The 27672-nt window shown below is 36.0% G+C and overlaps 2 protein-coding genes across 2 annotated transcripts in view; both read right to left on the bottom strand.

Moving 5' to 3' along the window:
• glrba (glycine receptor, beta a) overlaps window positions 1-5747 on the bottom strand; it is a 47390-nt gene extending 41643 nt beyond the window's left edge. Inside the window, exons 1-2 of the mRNA XM_051703172.1 lie at window positions 5313-5747; window positions 2718-2834 (exon numbers count right to left, since the gene is read on the bottom strand). Of these exons, the coding sequence (XP_051559132.1) occupies window positions 2718-2834; window positions 5313-5317 (122 nt within the window). The 5' untranslated portion in view covers window positions 5318-5747. The remainder of the gene's footprint in view (window positions 1-2717; window positions 2835-5312) is intronic.
• Window positions 5748-6715: 968 nt separating this feature from the next.
• wdr19 (WD repeat domain 19) lies at window positions 6716-27257 on the bottom strand. The gene is given in 13 exon segments (XM_051702243.1): window positions 6716-7801; window positions 11282-11425; window positions 14792-14824; window positions 14826-14866; window positions 15153-15276; window positions 16112-16262; window positions 16753-16834; window positions 17776-17900; window positions 17990-18086; window positions 24282-24359; window positions 24941-25009; window positions 25274-25385; window positions 27175-27257. Coding segments are annotated over 12 exon segments (1107 nt in total). The 3' UTR covers window positions 6716-7801; window positions 11282-11313.
• Window positions 27258-27672: the final 415 nt, after the last annotated feature.

Below are 27672 nucleotides of genomic sequence, written 5' to 3'. Positions count from 1 at the left end.
ATCACTAGGCTGCAGTGTCTGGTGGAGTATCGTAGAAGGATTCAATAAGATCTCATTAATTAATAATGCCTTTACATGACCCTAACATTTGAATAATGGTCCAGATCATTTATCCCTTCATGTAGATGTGGTAACGCTTGACTCATTACCTATGGGTTACCAACATTTTCATTTAATATTTTAAGTTATTATTGAGAAAGACCTCCAGTTATATCTAACATTCCGATGTTAATAATTTGTAATGAATAGAAGAAATACTCCAAAGAGCACATAGGTTGGGCACATATGCCTCTATATTTCTGTAAGGTAGGCTAGTCACGATACTCTACCAGACACTGCAGCCTAGTGATTTAGAGGGCTGTTGTGTTCATAAATTAATCTCTGCAAAGAACGCATGTGAGGTGCATGCTTCTCTAAAGATACATTTCATGATCATGTTGACAATAAAAACATAATCACTCATGTTTTAAACATGTTAATGTTGTGATTAGTAATTAATTAGTAGTTATTTTAAATTTGCCATAGTAAGTCAATAGTTCTCAATGAGACAAACCTAATTAAAAGAACTAAATTAACTAAAGAAAATTATTGATTACCTAAGAGTGAACTACCTCAGTCGTCAGTTCACTATTACTGAATAGTTAATCGTGTTTCCATATTAGTGAATAGAAATAACTAAAGTGTTAATGTTATTTGTCCTGCATTAATTCCTGCATAGTTACCTATTAATGATTGGCCATTATTATAAAGTGTTACCCACTTTCAAAAACTAGTTTCACCCAAACATCATTCCTCTGTGGAAATAATGGCTACAACCAGAACATATAGCTTGTTGTCTTTGTTTACAACTAAGGTAAATTTGTATGCACTAAGAAAGTGGTTCCCAACCTTTTTTGTTAACCGAACCCCATATATTTACAATATTTACTTTACATAAAGTACCCCCTGAGATTTCAAGTAATGCCAACCTATCAATAAATATGAATTATAAAATGGATAGTTCACACTCTACACTCTGATTGAATGAGCCATATTCAAAGCCTTTGTAAAATTACTACAAATGCGTTATGTTACAACGTTGCCTGGCAAACACAAACAGCTTACAGTTAGGATAATGAATCATATTACTCAGCAGAAGAATTGTTTATTTTGCTGGTTATTAATATTAAACTTAACATTGGTGTTATTAGACATTGGTGTATTATATTATAATGCATAGCCTCTCGTGACTTACTGCTTTATTTCACAACATCTTCACATTGTTATTTGCAAATTAACAATTATTTTATTTATCAAGTAACTCATTTAATCATTTTTATTGTGTTCTAATTTGAAATACATTAAATTACGGAAGCTCTGAACCACAAGGTGAAAAAAAATCACTAGGTGAAATTTGTTTTTCTAAGATTATTATTATGTTTTTTTATTTTTATCTTTTTTTTTTTTTTTTTCAGAAAAAAATAAATAATAATTATTTGCCAGAGGGGGAAAAAACATGTGTGGAGAATTTTTTTATATTTTTTGTAGGAATAAGGCTCTGGAAACTAATGGTGGTCACACACCGGATGAAAGTGCCACACCACGTCGCATTGCGGGTAGGACACGGCACATGTATCAAACACAGGGCACGTCAGTGTGGTTCAGGTGGCAGAGAGTACACACAAAAGTAACCAAAGTTTTTCCCTTATTCAAGAATGAACAAAGTGACATTCATGAGTTTGCAGGTTAGTGTACGAAACTGGTGTAACTGCACAAACTGAATGATTAGAAATGGCAACGTTAATTATACAATTTCTCTGTCTGTAGCATTGAATGGGCTTCATTCAAGCTGTCAAACCACAAAAGACATACTTGTTACTGAAAACACATTGTGTAGGTTATATGAAAGATACATATACACAATATATCATCTAGTGATGGCTAGAGTAAATAATCTATGTCCTTTGATTATGATTTTTGTCCAATTTAATGGAAAACTATGCGAGTTGCGCTCTGTGGTGCGGCAGAAATTTGAGCAGCCTCTGGAGTCGTAGCTGGGTGCTGCCAACAGATGGCGAGCAGTGGCGGCGGTGTGCATAAATTCATATAAAACAACTGTTTCAAAATTTAGAACATGCCATGTCGTATGCCAAACATGTCCGGTGCAACCCCTTAAGACATCTAAAAAAAAAATTCACCTAGTGAATTTTTTTCTCACCTTGCATTCCAGGGCTTCCATATAAAATAAATTCATATTTCGGCATTGTGATTTCTATCACCATCCCATGAACCCCTGCAGTTCCTTCGTGAACCCCTAGGGGTTCACAAAGGCCTCATTGGGAAACCCTTCACTAAGGAATTTCAAATGTTCATCTTCAGTTCAGCGGAAGAAAGGTACTACAAAGCAAAAGACCAAAAGCAAAGACACTTACTCATGCTTAGTCATACAGCAATATGCCATGAGCTGTTATTAATGGCCATTGCCCCTGTCTACTGGCCCGAGGCCAGTTTAGCTGGCTCTGTTAGTATGCAATAGAGTGTAAGAAATAGAAACAGCTGGTCCAGGACCAGTGCTCACAGAAACATGCAATGACTCCTGAATTTATTGGCACACTTTCACTCTGCTTAACAGCACTGCAATTCTCAGCGATTGACATTCTTGCAACCTTGGCACCCTTAAAAGATTATGGGATCAGTATGTGTGGATGCGAGTATGTGTTACTGCATGGGAGACTTACGAGGGACAGATGACTTGTTTGCCCTTTTTCCCTTTCTTAGGTTTGCCTCCTTCTTCTGCAGAGAACTGTACTAACAGCACCAACAAGATCAGCCCCTTCAAAAACATGATGGCACACCTGCAATACACACACATACACAGTAGTCAGCAAAAATACTATGGTAATATTTAGATTACTGTTCAACAAATATATATTTTCTTCAATGGCTTTTTCTTAAGTTATTACGGCCAATTCTAAATATGTAGTCTCAGCCTTGCAAAGTTACAAGTTATTTATTGTTACCAATATTGGTTAAATTACTCTTAAAAGGTAATCCACAACAAATTATTAATTCATCTAAAAATAGTAATCAGATTCTTCTACTGATTATTTCATAGGAAAAAAGTAATCACATTACTAATTACTTTTAATTACTTTTTGTGTTACACTACTTTTTGACTTGAAAGAAATTGATAACAGTAACTAATTACTTTATAATCAGATTACACCCATATTAAAATGTGTAATTTAATAATTGTATACAGTAGTTCTAATCAGAACTACTTGTATACAGAATATATCGAGTAAATTATCATTATCACTCAGCTTTGAGTGATAATTTCTCTTTTAAAACATGTTTTGTGTCAACTCTGTTACATTTAAACTCCTGAGACCCCACGTCCACATGCGTGGACATTACATTTTACCTTTGCTATAGGCTATGCATAATTCAATTTCATTTAAACCGACTGATCTCAGTTTAGGAGACTCTAGGCTGTCATTAAAGGGCTAAACTTTCATGTCATGTGACAAAACCACATGGCGCCAATCTCAGCTGAGATTGTCTTTGGGACAAATGGCAACAAAACTACATCTGGTAAGAAACCTCATTAAGTTTTTACATTAAAACCTGTTTGAGTCAAAAGAGAAGAGTCTCTAGTTTAATCCGATATGGCATTTTTTTATTTTATTTTATAGTTTTATCGCAAAACTGCACACTGTTAAACACAATGACCACGTACGTGGACTATAGGGTCATTTCCCTTAAAATATTATCAAATTGAGAAAATGTTTCTTTCAGAGGCTGTATACAGTATTAGGATAAAATAAGGTGCATTTCAAACTGTACTGAGACCAGTGCAGACAGACAGCACACTGGAGGTTAATTCATTCCCTAAGGAGCAAGGGAGCATCCTGTTTTGATTTGTAACTAGTAGCCCCTAAGAAATATGCAACCAAAAGTTTTCCTAAAAATGGATGTCCACATATGTGGACAGTGGTACTAATTGTGAAATTTTTACAAAAAATTTCACGGATGTTAGGAGTGAATGCACTTGGCTGCATAGGAAAGCTTCCTATGCAGCCAAGTGCATTCATTCCTAACATCCGATCAAAAGTTCAGTTTCAGGCTGCAGATGATGTTTGTACCACTCAACATGTTTGGCAGACATGGGACAATGGTAATCAGTACATAGATTTTGAATTGTTGGGAAAATTGGATGATGCTGGTCATTACTTTGAATCAGAATAATTTATACTAATTTCTGATTTCTGAAAGTTTGTAATGTCTCAAAAACATGTATAACCAACACTCCTGGAAACATAAACAATTTGATAAAGAATTGTATATAGTCTTTATATAGTTTGGTATTATAAAAATTTCACAATTAGTACCACTGTCCACATTTGTGGACATCCATTTTTAGGAAAACTTTTGGTTGCATATTTCTTAGGGGCTACTAGTTACAAATCAAAAAAGGAATGGAAAATGTACACAGCAGTCACGCTCGGGTATCAGGAGGTTAAAAATACGTCGGCACAAAACCCGAGAATTTCACAATATAGCACCAGGAACAACATGTTATCTATAAGAGGTGAATAACTGATTTTTTTTCCTTTCAAAACAGAGTTGAACTGAGGCCAGTAAGTGTAAACACAATGAAATACTGACAAAGACCGTATAATAAACTTCTGTTTCAACCATAATTCAAACAGATATTTATGATATCACTCCCATTTATTGTCAGAATGATCTTAGCATTGTTTTTACGGTGGAAGTGTCACAACAACGGGGTTGAACAGAAAGTGAGGAACAAGACAAATTCTCTATCTGAACAGAAAATGCACAAATCCTTTAAGAAAACTAAAAATAAAACAAATATATTCACACACAGAGGCTATATATTAACATATTAGCTACAAAGTACAACAGCCTCAGATGAGTATCTTCAGTAAGCAATATCTTTTGGGGAGCCATTGCTTAAACTGCTGCAAAAATACCCCCGTGTTAAACAAAATCCCTGGAGCACGACTGATCATCTCGCCTTGATCAGTCCTTGAGAATAATGTGCTGGTTAAATTTCGGCAATAAACAGCTCTCGCTCCAGCGACACAGTGTGTAAAAAACACACGGGACTGAATCCAGCACTCGGTATCCGCAGTGGGAGCATCAGAAAACACTCTTCACACCGTTAAACATGGTCACAGACACTTATAAAACAAGGTAAATAAAGCCACCAATAAGTCACTTTGAGAACTTGCAGTATCATGTTAGACAGGAAAGAACGCTCGCGAATGAGATAATTGGAATATATGACACTAGATATGCAGCCTTACCTCATGAAGAAAGTAGACCGATGATTTCACTGTTCTCCGCTTATACACATGACTATATTGTATGCATTCCCACTCCAGGTTCAGTTTCAGTCTGTGTGATTGATTCTGCGTGGATGCACCTGTCCCGCTGCAGTGAGGCTGCTGTGCTCTCGCGTGATGAAGCGCTGTCCCGCACCGGCGTCACTTTATTTGACTGGATTTAAGTTACGAAAGCATTTCATATACTGAGGTATAATACGAATGGATCTGAATACGTAAGTGGCGCATGTCTTGTGAAAGGAAGAGTAGTTCACATTTAAGTGGTTAAATATACAATGGGATGATGGTGAAAGCATACATGTATATGAAGTGGAACAGCAAAGAAAGACTGAAGAATTCAAGAGATCTTTTGGTGGTTTTTGTGGACAGCTCCGCCTCACCTCGATTTGTCCTATTGTGTCACACTAAATTACAGCTCCTCTCTCTTAACAGATTTACACTGAGCCCACAGAACTAAATGAGGGCATGGGATGGGCTGTGCGTGTGTGAGTGTGTGTGTGTGAGAGAGAGAGAGAGAGAGAGAGAGAGAGGGGGGGGGGGGGGGGGGGGGGTATGGCAGAAAAGATAAATTATCCTATGTGAGAATGGGAGAGAGGGAGAGAATAAGAAAGATTCACATGCAGAAAATGAAAAGGGTCCAGGGAATAGTATGAATCATATCCACTCAAGATGTCATTTTATACATGAAGCAGTCATTGCATGTGAAACTTGTGACGTAAGAGTCAAGAAGAAAGACATAGGTAAAAAGAGATACAGGGCCACTGGGAAATAAAACACAAGCGTGTTTCAGAATTTGTGAAGCCATTCAGCTCACAGTGTGGCATGACGCCAGCACGCTGCAGAGAATACCCACACAAACTCTCTCTCCTATACACACACACACAAACTTACCTCAGCATTTCAGATACAACTGCTGCAACATGTCATGCACAGTTAGTCCTCTATCACACACACATAGACAGGACTCACACAAACTTGTGTCAGATGTGGTAGTTTTACAAGTGTATGAGGCTTTAAAGAATACAAATAACAGTAAATGACTATCATTCTCATAAAAAGATAATTACACAACATGCTGTCTGCTCTACTACAAAACAAGACAGATGCTCTGCCAGATATGGGACAAGCATTCATGCCTACAACAGGGCAACACAACACACACACACACACACACACACACACACACACACACACACACACACACACACACACACACACACACACACACACACACCATATGTCCAGAAATAAAAGAAACAATTAATCTAATGCTCGTCATATTTGACCATTATAAATGAAGAATGCAGCTAACTGATTGGACGCCATGCCCAAAGACAAAGCAAGGGCACACATTTTTAATTCACACTGTAATATTTAATATTATAAAATTGTATCCTGAGAGGCTTGACCTGATTTGGAATGTCTACCATTTCTAAAAAAAAAACAAAAAAACAAAAAAAACAACAACATAGATACGGCTGCCAGACCAAGGACATAAGGACACCTCAGCTACACAAGTATGGACCAATGAATTCATAACGCATGTTAATTCATGTATTTCACTCTGAACAAAAAGTATAGATATACCAAACAGTTTCAGATGTGTTCCTTGGTTTGGGCACACATTACAAAAATGCAAATAAATCAGGCCACATATGACTCAATAATAACAATTCCAAATTATTTTAATACACTAAAACTTGTTAAACAAATGCAGACTGTTTGCTCTAAATGTCAAAAGCAGTGAAGTTACACTTTAAAAGATAGAGCCCCCGACTTTTAATTTTAGTTCTGCTCGTAATAAAATTTAAGGCCAACATGCAACTGGAACAGAGAGCCCAGCTCAAAATTAATGTCAGCACTTGGGTGGTTAGATTACAGTAACTGTCTTCTTCTTTTCATTAGCTTACACTGCAGTGCTGAACTCTTGTGACCAGGCTACAAAACAGCAGAACAAACCATTCAAATAATTACATTAATGGTGCAGTGTGTCATTTCTTAAAACATAATTGCAAAAATAATGATATATAAAAATAATGTTTTTAAACACTTTCCACTGTTCAGACAAACAGGTAGTCCCACCCCAAACTCACGCCATTGGTTGAGACAATGTTGTTTTGTCACACACACACAAAAAGTACTTGATTCCACACTTCACCTTCAAGACAGCTCTTTACACTTATAATTTAGAGCAACTCTACGGGTATACTGTACATGAAGGACATATTTACTATGTAAAATAATACATTTTAAGATCAAACAATTCATTCAAGTGAATGGTAAATTGCTGCAAGATTGATGCATATAAAAACAGATTTATATTTTTATTAAAAGAATATCAGACATAACTTGAAATGATACAATACTGATCCCACTCAAACTTCTGCAATGAATCGCCATCACTAATCATCAGATTTCATAAAATTTGAGAGCATCAAATCTCTGTGCATCTGAAAACAAGAGATATAAATTACATTTGAGATTATATATAAAGACATCCATTTTGGAACATTCTATATCGAAACGATAAGGTATGAGAGGCAATTTTATATTATGTACTGTATATACAGTGGCAAGAAAAGGTATGTGAACTCTTTGGAATTAGCTGGTTTTCTGCATTAATTGGTCATAAAGTGTGATCTCATCTTCATCAAAATCAAAGTATAGACAAACACAATGTGCTTAAGCTAAAAACACACAAACAATTATAATCTTTCATGTCTTTATTGAACACATCGCATTAAACATTCAGAGTGCTGTGGAAAAAGTAAGAGAACCCTTGGATTTAATAAATGGTTGATCTTCCTTTGGCAGCAATAACCTCAACAAAGCATTTCTGGTAGCTGTGGATTAGACTTGCACAACGTTCAAAAGGAATTGTGGATCATTCTTCCATACAGAACTGGTGTGTCTGGTGTGAACGGCTCTCGAAGGTCATTCCACAGCATCTCTATTGGGTTAAAGCCCAAAGTATGCTTCTGTCAGACGTGAACGCTGAGCATCAGTGTACAGGACGCGTGACGCAAATCTCGTCATCAGCAGAGTGCGAGAGCATTGAACATGAATAGCCCGATTTTTCTAACCGTGTGTCTTTGAACACGCAGAATGCGCATGTGCCTGGAGATATTTGCACTAATTAGTGGGTCCACAAGGTGGCAACACTTACATTTTGAGCCGTTGCTGTCACAAAAAAGCACTAGAAGAAGATGCAATCGCCGCTAAACTTCAGGAGATGAAGGTTAAAATAAAAAATTCTGTTGTAGATTTACTACGATGTTTAGGGTCATTGTCTTGCTTAAACACCCAGCTTCTACTGAGCTTCAGCTAACGTACAGCCACCCTGACATTATCCTGTAGGATATCTTGATAATCGTATGAATTCATTTGTCCCTCGTTGATGGTAAGCGGTCCAGGGCCCGATGCAGCAAAGCAGCCCCAAATCATGATGCTCCCTCCACCATACTTCACCGTTGGGGTGATGTTGGTATGCAGTGCCCTTTTTATGCCATACGTACTGCTGCATGTTCTTCCAAAACAATTGAACCTTAGTTTCATCAGTCCACAAAACATTTTCCCAGTAGCACTGTGGAATAGTGATAGTCTTTGGCAAATGTAAGGCATGCAGCAATGTTTTTGTTTGAATGAAGCAGCTTCCTTCTTGTTTAATGTTTTCCATATTGTAGACTCATGAACAGAGATGTTAACCAGTTCCAATGATTCCTTCAAGTCTTTAGCTGTCACCCTAGGGTTCTTTTTTTACCTCACTGAGCATTCTGCAGTGTTCCCTTTGAGTCATCTTGGCTTTACGGCAACATCTAGTGAGTAGCCACAGCACTAAATCTTTATAAATCATCTCCATTTATTGGATGTCAGGTTTGCCAACTCCTTACTCTAATTAGCTTGTGATGACATCATTAGCCTAGGGGTTCACATACTTTTTCCAAACTGCACTGTGAATGTTTGAATAATGTATTTTATATGTATAAGAACGATACAATAATTTGTGTTATTAGTTAAAACACATTGTGTTTGTTCATTATTGTAACTTAGATAATGATCAAACCAGATATTAAGACAAATGTACAGATGACGTCAGACATACACCTTAGCCAAATACATTTGAACTCAGTTTTTCACAATTCCTGACATTTAATCATAGAAAACATTCCCTGTTTTAGGTCTGTTAGGATCACTACTTTATTTTAAAGAATGTGAAATGTCAGAATGATATTAGAGAGAATGATTTACAGTATTTCAGTTTTGGGTAGCCTTCGTCAAGCTTCTCACAATAAGTTGCTGGAATTTTGGCCCATTCCTCCAGACAGAACTGGTGTAACTGAATCAGTTTTGCAGGCCTCCTTGCTCGCACACGCTTTTTCAGTTCTGCCCACAAATTTTCTATCGGACTGTGGTCAGGGCTTTGCGATGGCCACTCCAATACCTTGACTTTGTTGTCCTTAAGCCATTTTGCCACAACTTTGGAGGTATGCTTGGGGTCATTGTCCATTTGGAAGACCAATTTGTGACCGAGCTTAAACTTCCTGGCTGATGTCTTGAGAAGTTGCTTCAGTATATCCACATAATTTTCCTTCCTCGTAATGCCATCTATTTTGTGAAGTGCACCAGTCCCTCCTGTAGCAAAGCACCCCCACAACATGATGCTGCCACCCCCATGCTTCACAGTTGGGATGGGCTTGCAGGCCTCACCCTTTTTCCTCCAAACATAACAATGGTCATTATGGCCAAACAGTTAAATTTTTGTTTCATCAGACCAGAGGACATTTCTCCAAAAAGTAAGATATTTGTCCCCATGTGCACTTGCAGACTGTAGTCTGGCTTTTTTATGGTGGTTTTGGAGCAGTGGCTTCTTCCTTGCTGAGCAGCCTTTCAGGTTATATCGATATAGGATTCTGTGGATATAGATACTTGTCTACCTATTTCCTCCAGCATCTTCACAAGGTCCTTTGCTGTTGTTCTGGGATTGATTTGCACTTTTTGCACCAAGCTACGTTCATCTCTAGGAGACAGAATGTGTCTCCTTCCTGAGCGGTATGATAGCTGCATGGTCCCATGGTGTTTATACTTGTGTACTATTATTTGTACAGATGAACGTGGTACCTTCAGGCATTTGGAAATTGCTCCCAAGGATGAACCAGACTTGTTGAGGTCCACAATTTCTTGGCTGATTTCTTTTGATTTTCCCATGATGTCAAGCAAAGAGGCACTGAGTTTGAAGGTAGGCCTTAAAATACATCCACAGGTACACCTCCAATTCAGTACACCTCCTATCAGAAGCTAACTGGCTAACTGTCTAAAGTCTTGACATCATTTTCTGGAATTTTCCAAGCTGTTTAAAGGCACAGTTAATTTAGTGAATGTAAACATCTGACCTACTGGAATTGTGATATAGTCAATTAAAAGTGAAACAATCTGTCTGTAAACAATTGTTGGAAAAATTACTCTTGTTATGCACAAAGTAGATGTCCTAAACTACTTGCCAAAACTATAGCTTTCTAATATGAAATCTGTGGAGTGGTTAAAAAATGAGATTTAATTACTTCAACCTAAGTGTATGTAAACTTCTGACTTCAGCTGTACACATAAAGGAAAGTAATTTCAAAGGGTTCACATATTTTTTCTTGCCACTGTACATGATGGTACTTACACGCAAAAGCATTGCCCCTGGCATGTAAACAATAACATAAAGTGTTCTTTCTCTATGTGTGCTGCACATTGAGTAACACAGTAGCTAGGTGAACAGGTGTTTTGCGTCATAGCTGTTATTACTGTACATCATGTATTTTAGCACGGCTGCAAAGCTGTATTTACCAACCAGCATTCAGGATCAGATCTATCTGTTTTATTATTGATTTGGCTCTGTGTAGGTATATGTGTAGGTATAAGTGAAAGAAGCAGAGATGTTTCATTACCCTTTCATTTGTCCATTCTTGCTCTCTCTGTCTCAGCAAGAATGGTCCTGTTGCAGATATATGGAGCAGTCTGACACCTTCTTTACCTCACTGACATTTAAACTCTCAGAGCACATGGGGCATACTGATTCAGTTTCTAAAAGCCTGAAACACACACATACAAATACAGAAAATCAAAGGATGGATGGAGAGATGTATGGAGGTGTCAGAATTTTGTTTGTTTGTTTTATAAGAGGCAATATTTGCCTCCTGGAAGGGGCATTTTTACCTCTATGAGGGCATTTATTTTTGCCATATAACAGTGTGTGTCCATTTAGGTTATAGAATAGAATCAATTAATTGAGATATTTCAGTCTGAACAATTACGCTTATTTATTCAGTTACATAATCAAACCAACATCAGCTATAAGTAGCTGTAAATACTGCACAATCTGCTGGAGTACATTTTAATTAATATTATTCATTATTCCTGTTTCAGATTATACAGCTTTCTATTGTCTACAACAGGGCTCTTCAACTGATTTCTTCTGGGGGCCAGATTATTCAGACTTTTTTTTATTTATCTTAGATAACACTTTAAGTGTAACTAACTTGTTAACATGAAAAACAAAACTACTGTGCAACGTGACCTCACACACTCAACAAACAAATATGTTTTTCATAAACTTTACTTTGAAAATAAAAACATACTGATAATTTGATAATTGTAGTGCTATAGTTTACTAATTATGAAAATTAAGGAAGAACATTTTTTTTTTGACAATATAAACCCACATATGACAATGACATTCTTTTTACATAAAATACATTTAAAATGGAAAAAAGAGAAAAGGTGTGTTCTTCCTTTTTCTCTATTATCCTCCGATTCAATTAGGAGAAAATTAGCCTTTCCTTGTTCACAATGACCACGCTTACATGCATTTAAGAAAAAAGTTTATTCCAGGGTTTTTGCAGTAAGCAGCATTCTGAAACGTCATGTAAACAAGAAAGCAGATTTCCTTACGCCGTTTAAGTAATTAAGAGAAAGTAGTTTTACACACCCAGGTTTCTCCCGGAGAATGCGTCTTAATGTGGTCATGTAAACACATAAGCGGCATTCCAACAGGTTTTTGAGGAATGCGCCGGATAACAAATGTCAGAGGATGGAGCCCACAAACAAAAGTCAACAAAGTGAAAAAAAAATCAACATTTCTGGGAGTACAATTGGAAAAGCACATACATATAAACTATACCTATTTATATGCACTAATGTAAAATATCAACGGTCCCTCACTTTCACGTAAATGCGTTGGTACACTGGGGGAATACCAGAGTTTTACGTAAGAGGGAAACACAATTCCACTGCAGGTCGTAATAGAAAGTTACCATTACAAACAACTCTGGAATATCTGGAAATAAAGCAAAGCAACAGGGAATAAAATAGCAAAGTCCTCCTCAGAATCTCTCTTAAACAAGCATCGCTGGGAAATTACGTTGCTGTGGAGAAAGCTGCTTACTGACCGAGCTGTATGTATACAGGAGTAAAGAGTACACCGCTTATTCAGTGCATGTAAACAAATAAACCGCTTTCTTGTAATAAACCACTTTCTGGTGTCCATGTTAACGTAGTCAGTATGTGCAGGAGCCATATACTTGTGCAGATAATCATTGGTAAATGGATAACACACTGATTTGATGATGTTCGAGATTAAGAACTCTGACACACAGAACCAAACAGTCTTGATATATGCATGTATGCAGGTTTAGGTGGCGCTTTATGTTATCACTTTTTACAAGCACTACAGTCCCTGAACTGATGAGACATGCACATTTAAAGGGACAGTTCACCCAAAAATGAAAATTCTCTCATCATTTACTCACCCTTATGCCATTCCAGATATGAATGACTTTCTGGAATGGCATAAGATTTTTAGAAGAATATCTCATCTCTGTAGGTCCTAACAATGCAAGTGAATGGTTACCAAAATTCTGAATGTCCCAAAAGCATATAAAGGCAGTGTAAAATTAATCCATAAGCATCCAATGGTTAAATAAATATCTTCAGAAGCAATATGACAGTGTGAGTGATTTACAGATCAATATTTAAGTCCCTTTTACTATAAATTTTCTTCTCTGCCTAGTATGTGGCGATATGCACAGAGAATGCGAATTGCCAAAAACAAAGAAGAAAATGAAAGGAAAGCGAAAGAGGGGATTGATTTTTTGCTGCCTTTATATGTGTAACAAAGGGTTAAGTTTGGGAAAGGAGGAGGCGGGAACCGGACGAACCATCAAAATAATGTTTAATGAGAAATTAAAACATAAACACAAAACATAAACACAAACTCACACACTGCAGCTGCATGTGGCTCTCTCTCTCCCAAACTGCTGCATTCCACTGTATTCATCACTCTCCTCGGCTGATTAGCCGAGCATGCGTAGTCACAGCACGGCCGTGCCCTCCTCCTCATCACAATATGCTTTTTGAAGCTTCAGAATTTTGGTACCCATTCACCTGCATTGTGATGACCTACAGAGTGTAGATATTCTTCTATTAATCTTAATTTGTGTTAAGCAGAAGAAAAAAAAAGTAATGGGATGGCATGAGGGTGAGTAAATGATGTGGGAATTTTCATTTTTGGGTGAACTATCCCTTTAACACTTGAAGAATGGAGAATAAATGCAATCTTGTTCAGTTTTCAACATTGATTTATCTTTTTTTTTTTATAAAGATTGTGCATATGATGACACCACTTCTGTAACAACTGCTGTGACGTATATTTTTACGTCTGAGATGCGATAAAATATGCTCCTTCTTTGTCTGCCTTTATAATTATATAGGCCTTGAACAAAAAAATATATATAAATAATCTAAAATGTTAAATAACATAAAAAACAGAGGAATTCACTACATTTAATCAACTGCTCTCAAGGTCGTTTTAGTGACCTTTTATTTTTATTTAGTTTTATGAAGTCAATTCCCCCTTACATTCACACAGATCCCTTCGCAGAGTAATCACACTATCACAGGTGTACTTAATCACATTAACTATGGACATGTTTCACTAACATATCTAACATTTTTGTCCTAATACCTTTGCCTTAATTTTGAACAATACTGTATATTTATTGTTTTAGAATTAAAAACAACTAAAACATATTTGCTAAATATATTTTTTTCGAAAAGTGTCCTTGTGCTGTTCTTTTTTTCTTAATACCACATAGTTTGATATTGTGTTACATAATGCACATTATAATTTATATAATGACATTCATACTGTTAAGTGTGGCTGAAGTGTCCAAATATTTTTGGAGCCACTGCATATAGAAAATATAAATTGTAATAAATATAAATATTGTTTAAATAAAAGGGTCAAATGTAAATATGTTTACTACTTTAATAATGCATTTTTGTAATATCATTTTTGAAAGTAGCTGGTTAATTTCTGACCCTGGTGAATAGATAGGTGGGATGGGTGGGTGGGTAGGCAGATGAATGCATGGATGGACACATGGATGAATGAGACTCACTGTGTGAACTCCAAGTAGAGAGCCAGGAAATCAGTGTGGGCAGACACACCAGTCATCCTTGACCAAGTGACAACCCTGCAAAGGATGACACACACATCAGTCAGACAGACTGCGTAACTGTGCATGTCTGTGTATACACACAAAGAGGTCAAGTCAAGTTCATTGTCATTACTCTCATTACAGTCAAAAGTGAGCCGAGAATGAAATATAGCACCTAGAAAGGTAGTTTTAACAGGGCCTGGTATTCAGGCAGAGGAAGAGGTGCACTGTAGAACTAAAGCTGCAGGTTGTTTCCACTGAGCAAGAGCTGCCTGTGTTTACAGCGCAGTGATGCGATGTATTAAGTTGTTTTTGTACTCACTCTTGCAATACAGTAGGGAAGATTGTTTTTGCAGCTGGGACAGAACAGCTCACAGACAGGCAGGCTGAAGCCACAGTAGGGACAGGTCGAACTTTCCTCTTTGACCTCAGGGGTATCTGGACGACTGATGGAAGAAAAAAAACTTTGGGATCACCCTGAAAAAAAAAAAAAAAAAAGAATAGCAGAGGCATTTCACACTTAAAGCAGTTTATAGATAAAAAAATATTCATATAACATTTTTTATATTCAATTAAAATATTTATTTATCTTTTTTTGTTGACGCATTCTGTTCCTTTTAAAAAAAAGAAAAAATATGCACAAATTATGATTTCAGTAGTAACACTGCATATGTAAAAACTAGACACTGGACAGGTATATTTCTGCAGCAGTGCTCTTTATTCATATTACTCATACACACACAAAAAAATCTATTTTTTTCAAACTGCATCAAAGATGGAAAATGCAAACACTGAAAATGTGCAATATAACAACTTCCCCACACTTTATGGACTTGCATGTGTAAAGTTGTTTTGTCCACTGGCCGACTGTTCACTGTTGGTCTTCTCATTAATGTGTGTACAAATGACAGTGTGTCTCACTCATGGGTTCTGACTAATCTTTTGCAATCATACAGAACAGAATAAACCATTTAGTATGTCTAATTAAATAAATGTGTTAACTTTGTTTAAAAAAGTAATGTTTTTTTAATTGCTTATACTGTACTGTAACACATACATTTTGAAAGCCCTAATAAAATACCTCACTGAAGAATAATATAAAAGCAAATAAATATGTTGAAGAAGTTTACATAATGTCTCCTATTAGTACAAGACACAGATGAACCTGTTTATAGTTGGTTAAAATGATGAACTAATGAACAAGACAGATTTTTGCAAAAATAGACAGGAAGAATAAGGAAAGAAGAATACAGAAGGGGGAAGAGATACTGAGTGTCTTACTGAACCATGGCCTCAATCTTTCTCTTGTATTTGACATCAATCTTGTTATGATATTCTGGTCTCATCAGCATAGAGGCAAAACTGAAGGCAGAGTACCTCAGTCCAGCATGATGGCATTCAATAACTGCTGAAGTGAGGATGGGAACAATGTCTGTAGGCCATAAACACACAAACATACACAATCAGAGAGATAGATATCGAGAGAGAGCGAGAAAAAGGGAGAGAGAGAGAGAGAGAGAGAGAGAGAGAGAGAGTGTGAGTATGTATGTAGCGCAGTATGTGTCCTCCTGTCATCATATGAGGGAGAGAGGCTGACCACTCATGATATTAGAGCTCTATTGAGACTGCTATTTTTTCTTTTTTCTTCCCTTTCTCATTGCTTTCTGTATTTTACTTTGTCATTTGTTTTTATTGTATATACATGTTTTTTGTTTTATGTTTGTAATATGTTTATTACTCAATGCTTTGGCAACATTGTACATTGTATATGGTCATGCCAATAAAGCTTATTTGAATTTGGATTTGAGAGAGAGAGCGAGAGAGAGATTTATGCTACATTAGAGGTGGATCTGACAGTTATAACAGCTCTGAAAATAGGAGTGTGTGTGTGTTTGTGTGTGCACGTGTATAGAGAGGCTCACGGAACGGGAATTTGCTGATGTTGTTGGACACACGGATAAGCATTCGTGCCCCCTTTAAATTAACTCCTCTTTTAACATGGATCTGAAAAATACATACAAATAAAAAAAAAAAAAACACACACACCATCTAAACCTTGACCGCACAGTGAATTCTGCCCACACGGAAACTGCACTGAAAATATTTCCACACATAAAACAAAAATATCTGACGTTTTCAGAATTCTATGCATCCTCTGCCCCTTGCATGTTTGTTTATTCAGTTTTCCTGATTAAAATGTGCATTATAAATATACAGCAGCCTGAAAAAAGGACATATCAATTTCATTGAATTAGATAATAAATATCATACTGCAAACAAATTACATCAGATATTTTCTTAGAACTAAAGTTTTCTGAGCCATTTTTGCAATTACTTTCACCAGCTGGTCCTGAGGTCATTTTTGGTTGATTTATGAAGCTGCTTGCCCTTAATTTCACACAGGTGTCCTAGCAGTGAACATTGTTCTCTTCATTTTCAAAGTACTGTCTATTGTTTTATTTTTTAATTTCAAACTTCTTTTAGTGAAATGTTTTGCTTAAAAAATGCACCTGTGCTAACATTTTTATAATAAATGTAAATTTTCCCTTTATTTTTTGCATCCAATGGAATAGGATTTATACATTTTTAAATGTAGCTTAGAAAAGTACTTTTGGGGGCCACTGTAAATATAAAAAATATGAAATATAAATAAATGTTGTTTAAATAAAGGGTAATTAAATTAAATATTAAAATAATGAATAATTGGAATATTTTGGACTAACCTGATTCATCTATAAATAGAGTGTGTACTCTCAGCTAAGTTCAACATGTTTCACCATATTTAAAGGCACTCTACAGAAATCCTCTCAATCAGTGCAAAAAATGTGAAAAACATGCACATTTTATGTGGGTCTGCTCATGAGAAACACAAAGAAAAAGCATCATCTTAAATATGGTCAAGTGTATACCTCATAATGGCATGTCTAGGTAAAAGTGCTTCCTACATTCACCAGTATGTAGCTGTGCAGGATCATCAGGTTTGTGGCCATCTCTGCTGGGATCTTAATCTGCTGTGTTTGAAGCTCAGAGTACATGCTGAACAAAACATCATGGGCATTTCTGTAGTTTCCTGCAACAAAGAATTCACATATACATTAATTAAAACACATATAGTACATGGATAACTGAACAAATAGGACTGGAAAGCTAAAATCAGACCTGCAGTCTACTCCTCCCTGGTGATTATAATAGCAGTTCTCCCTGCCTCTCGGTACTGTTTGAGAGCCATGTACAACCGGAATAGGTATTTTGCATCCTAGGAAAGAGTAGAGCCAACTAACATTATCTAGTGCAGTGGTTTTATGGTACTGGTCTGTTGTGGTGCAAAATAGCAGGGAAAAAACAATACTAAATGCAAATGCCAACATAGACATTTTGCATGGCATGCTCTCATCCTCAAAATCCATGAACAAAACTATGCAAGGTAAAAAAAAAGATTTGACTAAATTTCCTTTTTGCCAGCTGAGAGCATGAAACCATTGAAATTCAGGAGACATTTAAAATAATTTACAATATTGTCAATTGTCCTGTTCAGCCTACATGATCTTAATAATGTTGGATATTGTTGGACATTATTGTTACATTTTGTACAATAAATAATTTCAGTACTGTGTTGGGTCTTCACTTGATGTCCAATGTAGAACTGGGGTCCTGAACCAAAACCAGTTGAGAACCACTGATCTAGTTAAAACTATTTTCTCTGATAACACACTGCTGATGCTACAGTATATACCAATGTCATCAAATACTGAGACATTGATACAGACTACCCAACATCTATGCAAATAATTTGCTCTGAATCAATCCATTCCCAAGCAATAACAACAACACAAAAACACAGAGTCAATAATGCCGAAGCTCTTGTTTAGTTTCACTTGGGCCTGACATTGTATGAAGTATAAAAGCAGATGAACTCTACTGAAAACATACACACTTCACAAATGCACACAGACACACACAGAGCACAAGTTGCTTTTGTTGGGTCACCACAAGAAGTATAAACAGATTTAATGAGCTACACATGGCAAGAGACTACACACACACAGTGACACGCAAGAGAGAGGGATGAAGATAGGATGAGTGAGAGATGATACAAGAATCCAACCAGAGAATGGAAGCAAAAAAAAAAAAAAAAAAAAGATACACAAATGTGCATAATTCCAAGTACTCAAAAGATCTGTTTCGGCACGACTTAAAAGGTCCAATGCCACACTTTCAAAAGAGAACACTCGTTCTCTTCGTTCAAAAGCTGATGGTATCTGATAAAATAAAGGGCAATAATTGAGCTGCTTGGGGCCAGTAAATAATCCACATGTGGCTCCTGATTTAATAAACTAGTTTAAAGGGGTCATATCCAGTGCTCAATTTGTAAATTCTGAAGTCCCGGAGCAGTGATGGAGCAGAAGAAGGGGTGATTCATCTGGTTGGGGGTAAAAGGACGAGTTATGTTTAAAGTCATTGTAAAATCCCAGCAAATGCACATCTCTGACTACACATTATACTGTAAATGAATGTGCCAAGTTGCTACTGTATATTGCTCAGCCACTGTACATTGCCTACTATTAGGCTAATGAACAACACTACTTTGCATGAAGAATTGTTTATTCCGATTATTACTATTAATTCATGTAGCGATTTATTGAACATATGTTGCCTTTTATTAAACAACGGCAACAACAATATGATAAAACCAAAAAGTCACTCAAGGCTGAGCATTACAGTGATTTTACACCAGTTAAGGCTTTGTCTCATGCTTAAGAACACCCATTACCCATGGTAGAATCACTGTAGAGCACAGCCATGAGTGGCTTATTGCTTTCACATAGCGTTACTACACAGTGGTGGTCATTACAGGTAGACCGATATATCGGTTTTACAGATTAATCAGTGCCGATAGTTGCTTTTTGGAACTTCGGTTATCGGCAAAAATCTATGCCGATAGTTGCCAGCAAGTTTTTTTTTATTCCTCTGTGGCCGGTACAGGAGGATTGTACAGCTATATCAACTGATTGACAACATTAATTCATATTTTTATCCTCACTTCAATGCAAATGTGAATGTTTTGATTAGATAAAAATGAAGTGTTCTAAACTGAACCAAAGAACTGAGAGGAAACATTTGACTATATGGAATTGTGCCCTGTCATACGTCACGTTTCCAACTTCATATCTTGTGAATAATAATAAAAAACCTAATCTGATCAAATACATGTAAATATACGTATATATATATATATATATATGTGTATATATACATACGTGTATATATATATATATATATATATATATATATATATATCCTTAATCTGGTTAATAAATAGGCTATAAAAAGCTTCATTTGATAAATACTTAAATATAGAGCACTGTAACGGAGCCAAGTCTCCGTCATTTCAAAATAACAGTCCCAAAATAAGGAGTCCTAGCAGAGTAAGCACAGGTTTTGATCATAACATTAACTTTGGACATTTTCCACTAAGTCTGACAACCAGAAAGTGTTCAAATACATTGTTCTCTTCATTTTCAAAGTATTGTCTATTGTTTTATATTTTTAATTTCAAACTTCTTTTAGTGAAATGCACAATAAACTGCATCTGGGGTTTTATTAATTTTGGACTCTTGTAGCCTCCATGTCTGTGTCTGTCATAGTAAGGGAAGATTAAGATTAAGTTTTTTTAACATTCTATAAATCGATTTTAAATGTAACAGCCATTTAATCGGTTATAAGCATTTCCACTGCCTTCGTTATCGTATCGGTATTGCCAAAATCCACTATCGTTGACCTCCACAATTTTTTTTAATGATATCAATATATGCAGTTGTGCTCAAAAGTTTGCATACCCTGGCAGAAATTGTGAAATTTTGGCATTGATTTTGAAAATATGACTGATCATGCAAAAAAACTGTCTTTTATTTAAGGATAGTGATCATATGAAGCCATTTATCATCACATAGTTGTTTGGCTCCTTTTTAAATCATAATGATAACAGAAATCACCCAAATGGTCCTGATCAAAAGTTTACATACCCTTGAATGTTTGGCCTTGTTACAGACACACAAGGTGACACACACAGGTTTAAATGGCAATTAAAGGTTAATTTCCCACACCTGTGGCTTTTTAAATTGCAGTTAGTGCCTGTGTACAAATAGTCAATGAGTTTGTTAGCTCTCACGTGGATGCACTGAGCAGGCTAGATCCTGAGCCATGGGGAGCAGAAAAGAACTGTCAAAAGACCTGCGTAACATGGTAATGGAACTTTATAAAGATGGAAAAGGATATAAAAAGATATCCAAAGCCTTGGAAATGCCAGTCAGTACTGTTCAATCACTTATTAAGAAGTGGAAAATTTGGGGATCTCTTGATACCAAGCCAAGGTCAGGTAGACCAAGAAAGATTTCAGCCACAACTGCCAGAAAAATTGTTTGGGATACAAAGAAAAACCCACAGGTAACCTCAGGAGAAATACAGGCAGCTCTGGAAAAAGACGGTGTGGTTGTTTCAAGGAGCACAATACAACGATACTTGAACAAAAATGAGCTGCATGGTCGAGTTGCCAGAAAAAAGCCTTTACTGCACCAATGCCACAAAAAAGCCCAGTTACAATATGCCCAACAACACCTTGACATGCCTCACAGCTTCTGGCACACTGTTATTTGGAGTGACGTGACCAAAATAGAGCTTTATGGTCACAACCATAAGCGCTATGTTTGGAGAGGGGTCAACAAGGCCTATAGTGAAAAGAATACCATCCCCACTGTGAAGCATGGTGGTGGCTCACTGATGTTTTGGGGGTGTGTGAGCTCTAAAGGCACGGGGAATCTTGTGAAAATTTATGGCAAGATGAATGCAGCATGTTATCAGAAAATACTGGCAGACAATTTGCATTCTTCTGCACGAAAGCTGCGCATGGGACGCTCTTGGACTTTCCAGCATGATAATGACCCTAAGCACAAGGCCAAGTTGACCCTCCAGTGGTTACAGCAGAAAAAGTTGAAGATTCTGGAGTGGCCATCACAGTCTCCTGACCTTAATATCATCGAGCCACTATGGGGAGATTTCAAACGTGCGGTTCATGCAAGACAACCAAAGACTTTGCATGACCTGGAGGCATTTTGCCAAGACGAATGGGCAGCTATACCACCTGCAAGAATTTGGGGCCTCATAGACAATTATTACAAAAGATTGCACGCTGTCATTGATGCTAAAGGGGGCAATACACAGTATTAAGAACTAAGGGTATGCAGTCTTTTGAACAGGGGTCATTTAATTTTTTTCTTTGTTGCCATGTTTTGTTTTATGATTGTGCCATTCTGTTATAACCTACAGTTGAATATGAATCCCATAAGAAATAAAAGAAATGTGTTTTGCCTGCTCACTCATGTTTTCTTTAAAAATGGTACATATATTACCAATTCTCCAAGGGTATGCAAACTTTTGAGCACAACTGTGTGTATATATATATATATATATATATATATATATATATATATATATATATATATATATATATATATATATATATATATAAACATATTTTCCCCTTTTTTTCAGGTCAAGTTGCTGAACACAGGCATCGAATAGTTATCATTAATGTGTAAATGTTGTAAATACACTAACAAAGATTTTTTTAACAAGACAATTTTGCAGCTTAGCTTCAATAAAGGGTTTTCTTTGGACATTTTCGTAAAGTTAAAGTTCTAGGAGTTAAAGTTAATGTACACAAACATGGAAGATTGAACTCTTTAATTCCTCTTGACCCTTAAAGCGATGTGATAGGTGTGGGTGAGAAACAGATCAATATTTAACCCTCCTATTGCGTTCAAAATCTGCATACACCTTTTGCATTTGCAGGTCAGTTTTGACCCGGTGGAGTTTTAAGCTTATAAAACATTCATAATACAATTGTTTTCATCAAAAACCATATTGTAATTCATTGTTAATTTCTTAGCTGTTCATATATGTAAAAAGATCTATATTTTTTGCATGTTAACTGAAAAATATAAATGTTATGTAGGATGTCAGTTTTTTTTTATTAAAAAACATTTCAAAATATACATTAACTACAGATAAACCAGTATGATACATGTGAAGATATATTTTTTATCAAGGTTTATATGAAATTTCATTTCAGTATAACATTGCATAAAATGTATATAAATATTTAAAATGATAATTTCTAGTAAATCCCCTAAATTACTTCCATATTAATTAATTACTCATTACTGCTGAAAAACAACCCAGTAGTCAAAATCTACGCAACCAAATAAATATTTTTTCCAAACAAACAACATAAAAATAATTATACAACACAACTATACAACATCTGTACTTGTATACATTGTTTTTAAACAAAATGTATTTTAAATACACGGGCTGCTGAATGTTAATGTGTGATTATGCTGCAAGCTGATTCATTATCAGATCAGTCTGTAGAGGGCGGCAGAGTAAAATGTGGACTTTTCTTCCTTCAACCCTTATTCAGACTGTGTATGCTTGAACTTTTGCTCTTCCCACACCTCCCTTTAGCCAGTTTTTCTTTTGATATAGTAATGAACTGTTTGTTTTGTCAGTTCTATGTGTGAGACTTTATGTGTATGTGTGTGCATGTTTGCAGACAAGATGCAGTCCGATTTTGAGATCAAAAAATTGTGTGAGAGTATGGGAAAGAGGCTAAATGTAAGTTAAAAATTGAATTCATAAATGTGCAAAATATCGGCATAATATCATGTGTAAAGCCACAACTGATGTGCAAAAATGGTTATCTCTCTTAAATAATTTATTCTTAAAATCTGAAGAAAAAAAATAATTATGTTCATTTAAGTAGTCTTGACAAACTCACAAAGTTTGGTTCCTGTACAAAAAACGAAGTGGTATTTAAAAATTATGATTTACCTCTACCGGGTCAAAAATGACTTGAACGCAATAGGAGGGTTGAGTCCTTTTTTACTATCAATCTCCACTTTTACTGTCCCTTTCACATTCTTCTTTTGTTTTTGGTGATTCACATTCTTTGTGCATATCACCACCTACTGGGCAGGGAGAACAATTTATAGTAAAAAAGAACTTAAATATTGATCTTTTTCTTACCCACACATATAATATAGCTTCAGAAGATATGGATTTAACCACTGAGGTCTTATGAATAACTGTTATGCTGCCTTTATATGCTTTATGGACCTAAAGTTCTGGCCACCATTCACTTGCATTGTAAGGACCTGCAAAGCTGAGATATTTTTCTAAAAATCTTCGTTTGTGTTCAGCAGAAGAAAGAAAGTCATGTACATCTGGAATAGCATGAAGGTGAGTAAATGATGAGAGAATTTTCATTTTTGGGTGAACTAATCCATTTAAGGGGGTCATTCATTGTGAAAGAATCTAACTTTCCTTGATATTTACACCCAATGTTTTACATGTACAGCTCTCTGCTAGTAAGATATGGGTTATATTTTATTACCTTTGGCATTCCGTCACTTTCCCCCAACAGGTAATCAATAAGCTGATTGGTTAGAGCTTCATCTTTTGCCTCCCCTACCTGTTAAGCAGAGTCATAAAAAATGTCATCATCATCTTCATCGTAACAATAATTTTCAGCAATTATTGCTACACTAAATAATCACCTGTCTACATCATTATGATTCTTACCAAGCACACTATTTCTGATTAGAGCATCGATATGGTAATTTGTACCGAAACAGATTACAGTTCATTATAATTCTTTTCATGTTATTAACAATATAACTACTACAATCTATATATAAATATATATATATATATATATATATATATATATATATAGATAGATAGATAGATATAAACAATAAAAAAAACAAAAAAAAAACAATGCTACAAGTGAATTCCGGTATGAGAACTTCATAAAGAAGTTTTTTGAAATCTGCCATAGAAAAGAGTATATTGTTAGAATTAGAAAAAAATAAGCCCTCCTATTATCATGTTCAATATCAACCAATGGCGATAATTAAAATCCCTAATATCGATCGATTATGGTCAGCAATATTGTGCATAACTATTTTTAATAAATGAGGTCAAATAATGAGAATAAAGAGTGTAAAAGTTTAATAAAGAGTGAATCGGTTGCTCTGTAGCATTACTCACCATCTCAATGGCCATCTCTATGGCCAAAATGTCATCCGAGGTAGGGCATTTCAAAAAGTGCTTCAGCGCCTGTGTGTGTATAGACAGATACAGCGTGTGAGAGAGATAGAGAGAGAGAACTGAACAAAAAAAATCTATTAATAAGCATTTAATGACAGAGATAATTAGCACAGTCAGTTGTGTAAAGAATCCCCTCTAGAGATAATGAGCAAAGAGAGACGGGCAACCACGTGTGACGAAAAGTGAAAGACAGAGAGTGCACTCAGGCATGAGAGGGAAAGAGAGCAATGGGTTTACACAAACAGCACACACAGGCCTTGTACTCTGCTGTACTGGCCACACTTCTGAAAGAACTTTCCAGCCTGAAGATGATTCTTTTCTCCCTAAAAATACAGTGCTATACTCCTCTATTGTTGCCTCTGAACCTGTATACATGAACATATAACTGTATCAAAACATTATGAACATAGTGTAGAAAAATGTTAGAAAATCAACATATTCTTTTCTTGTATAAGATAGAATTAGCATTGTGATTTATTTGTAACTTTTCAAAATAATGGCAGAGTGACATGAAAAAATGCAGTTCCTCTATTTTGCTGTGACTGGTTAACATCCCTATAAATAGTGTGATGCCTGCCTACTGTATTATTTTCAAACCAGTTGGCAAATCAGCATGAATTGGTCAAACTTGTAGAAATGGACAGGCTTTACAAAGAAAAGAGCTCACCCTCGGACATCACAAATTTCAGTCACATCTAAATGTGAACAGATCATGAATGAAATGATGATCTTGTGAATGAGACGGTTTTAAGTGAGCACAAAGTTCAATTAAATTAAAGATGCACCTCTGTGCCTGCGACCTCCATGACACCTACGGTGTTTACTGAGCAAGTGTTGACTAATGATCCGAAAAGAAGATGACGATAAATAATTGGCAATCAACAGGCAGTAGTAACAAATTAAAGCTAGACAAACAGTATAATTGCAGAATTGAAATATTAAAAATGTTTAAAAAGCCATAAACTTGATGGGGCATTGATGTGACTTGGATTTAATAAGTAATCAGTATTATTATTAGAGCTGTCAAAATTAAGGCGTTAACGCATGCAATTAATTAAAAAGTTGAATGCGCTAATTTTTCTTAATCACGATTAAAGCATTCACCATTAATACAACATAAACCAGCATAAACACTGGTTCGAAGAGTGTAACCTTTGCGATGTGTCCACCTGAAGTCATTACACTGACACACACATCACAACACACACAAAAGTGATTCAGTGTCAGTGATAAAGTCATGGGGAAAGGAGCTCTTAACATTATTTGTTGTACAAAAAAAGCCTAGATGGAACTTGTGACAGAAATCAAGTAAGTAGTCAAGCATTTTAATCACCACAGAAGCACGGCAAATCTTAACTATTACCAAAACGCCGAATGAGACGTTTTTGTCTGCAAGCGCTTTTCATGTGGAGTTCAGAGCAGCGCTTGACGCTAATGCCCTGACACGAATCATGAACGCAGCATCACGATTGCTGTAACAAAGCGGATAGCCACATTCTGCTGGCAGATTAATATTGTGGAGGATGAGAGTTTAAGAGATTTGATAACAATTGCAATGAAAATGCAAACTATGTGGGGACCAGTTCTTTCAATTAGTCAAACTCCCACTTAGACTTTGGGAAATGTTTAATGTTACTTGAATTGGTGCTATTTTAGTGCATTTCTATCTTTATACTGTGAAAGGCTTTGTATGGAAAATGTTAAAAAAGCATTATATTGTTACATATTGTTCTATTTCTTTCCTAAAAAGGAAATAATTACATTTTGACAGGAAAATAAGTATATTTAGAGTCAAATTTCAGCAATTTTAAAGTCTGTGATTAATCGTGATTAACTACAAAAAACATGCAATTAATCACGATTATTAATTGTAATCGACTGACAGCACTAATTATAATATACTGTAAATATTATAGTATTGAATATACTTGTAGTATTTTAGTATTGATAGTCCTAACTGTGAGGTAAAATCCCATTCCATATCATCCCAGAAACTGTGTAAACATCAAATGTAACTGGTACATGAATTTATTTTAGACAAAGAAAAAACAACAACCCAGATCGAAAGAAAGACTTTGCCTACTCTCACTTCAGAAGTCCACTAAATCCCACTGGCTAACATTTATTCTAAACAACTGCATTCAATAGGGAATGCATTTAAACTCTGTACTGACCTGGCCACCATCTTGGCTCCTTCGATGGGATGAGTTTCTTGTACGATACAGACAGCCTCCTCAGGGATGTTAAGATGCTCCATGTAGAATACAAATTACATTTTCCCAGTCTCGTGCACTTTCATAGGCCATTGCTGCCTCTTTATATACACAAACACACAGAGTTTGGAACATTGATGGCAATTCAGGATATGAACAACAGTGGATGACCGGTCATAGATGTAAACAAGGTCTTATTTACAAGGAGTCTTGAAGGTGGTTTAAGATCTGTCAATCCATAATATTAAGTTGGTGTTTATGAGGAGATGGAAGTTTTTGTATTGTTTTGATACATAATTGCCATCAGCCTCCTTTGCCTTAGCATACTGTAGGTGAAACTTTGGGGAGGTCACATGGGGCAGGAGGTTGCCCACCTTTGCCCTGAAAATGTTCAGTTAAAAATCACAGTTCTGTTTCTATGGCACATAGTGCACATGCTCGCATCAGTGATGCATGCTC

The sequence above is a fragment of the Myxocyprinus asiaticus genome, chromosome 7, assembly GCF_019703515.2.
Source record: "Myxocyprinus asiaticus isolate MX2 ecotype Aquarium Trade chromosome 7, UBuf_Myxa_2, whole genome shotgun sequence".
Taxonomy (NCBI): Eukaryota; Metazoa; Chordata; class Actinopteri; order Cypriniformes; family Catostomidae; genus Myxocyprinus; species Myxocyprinus asiaticus.
This window is presented reverse-complemented; position numbering and strand designations above follow the sequence as displayed.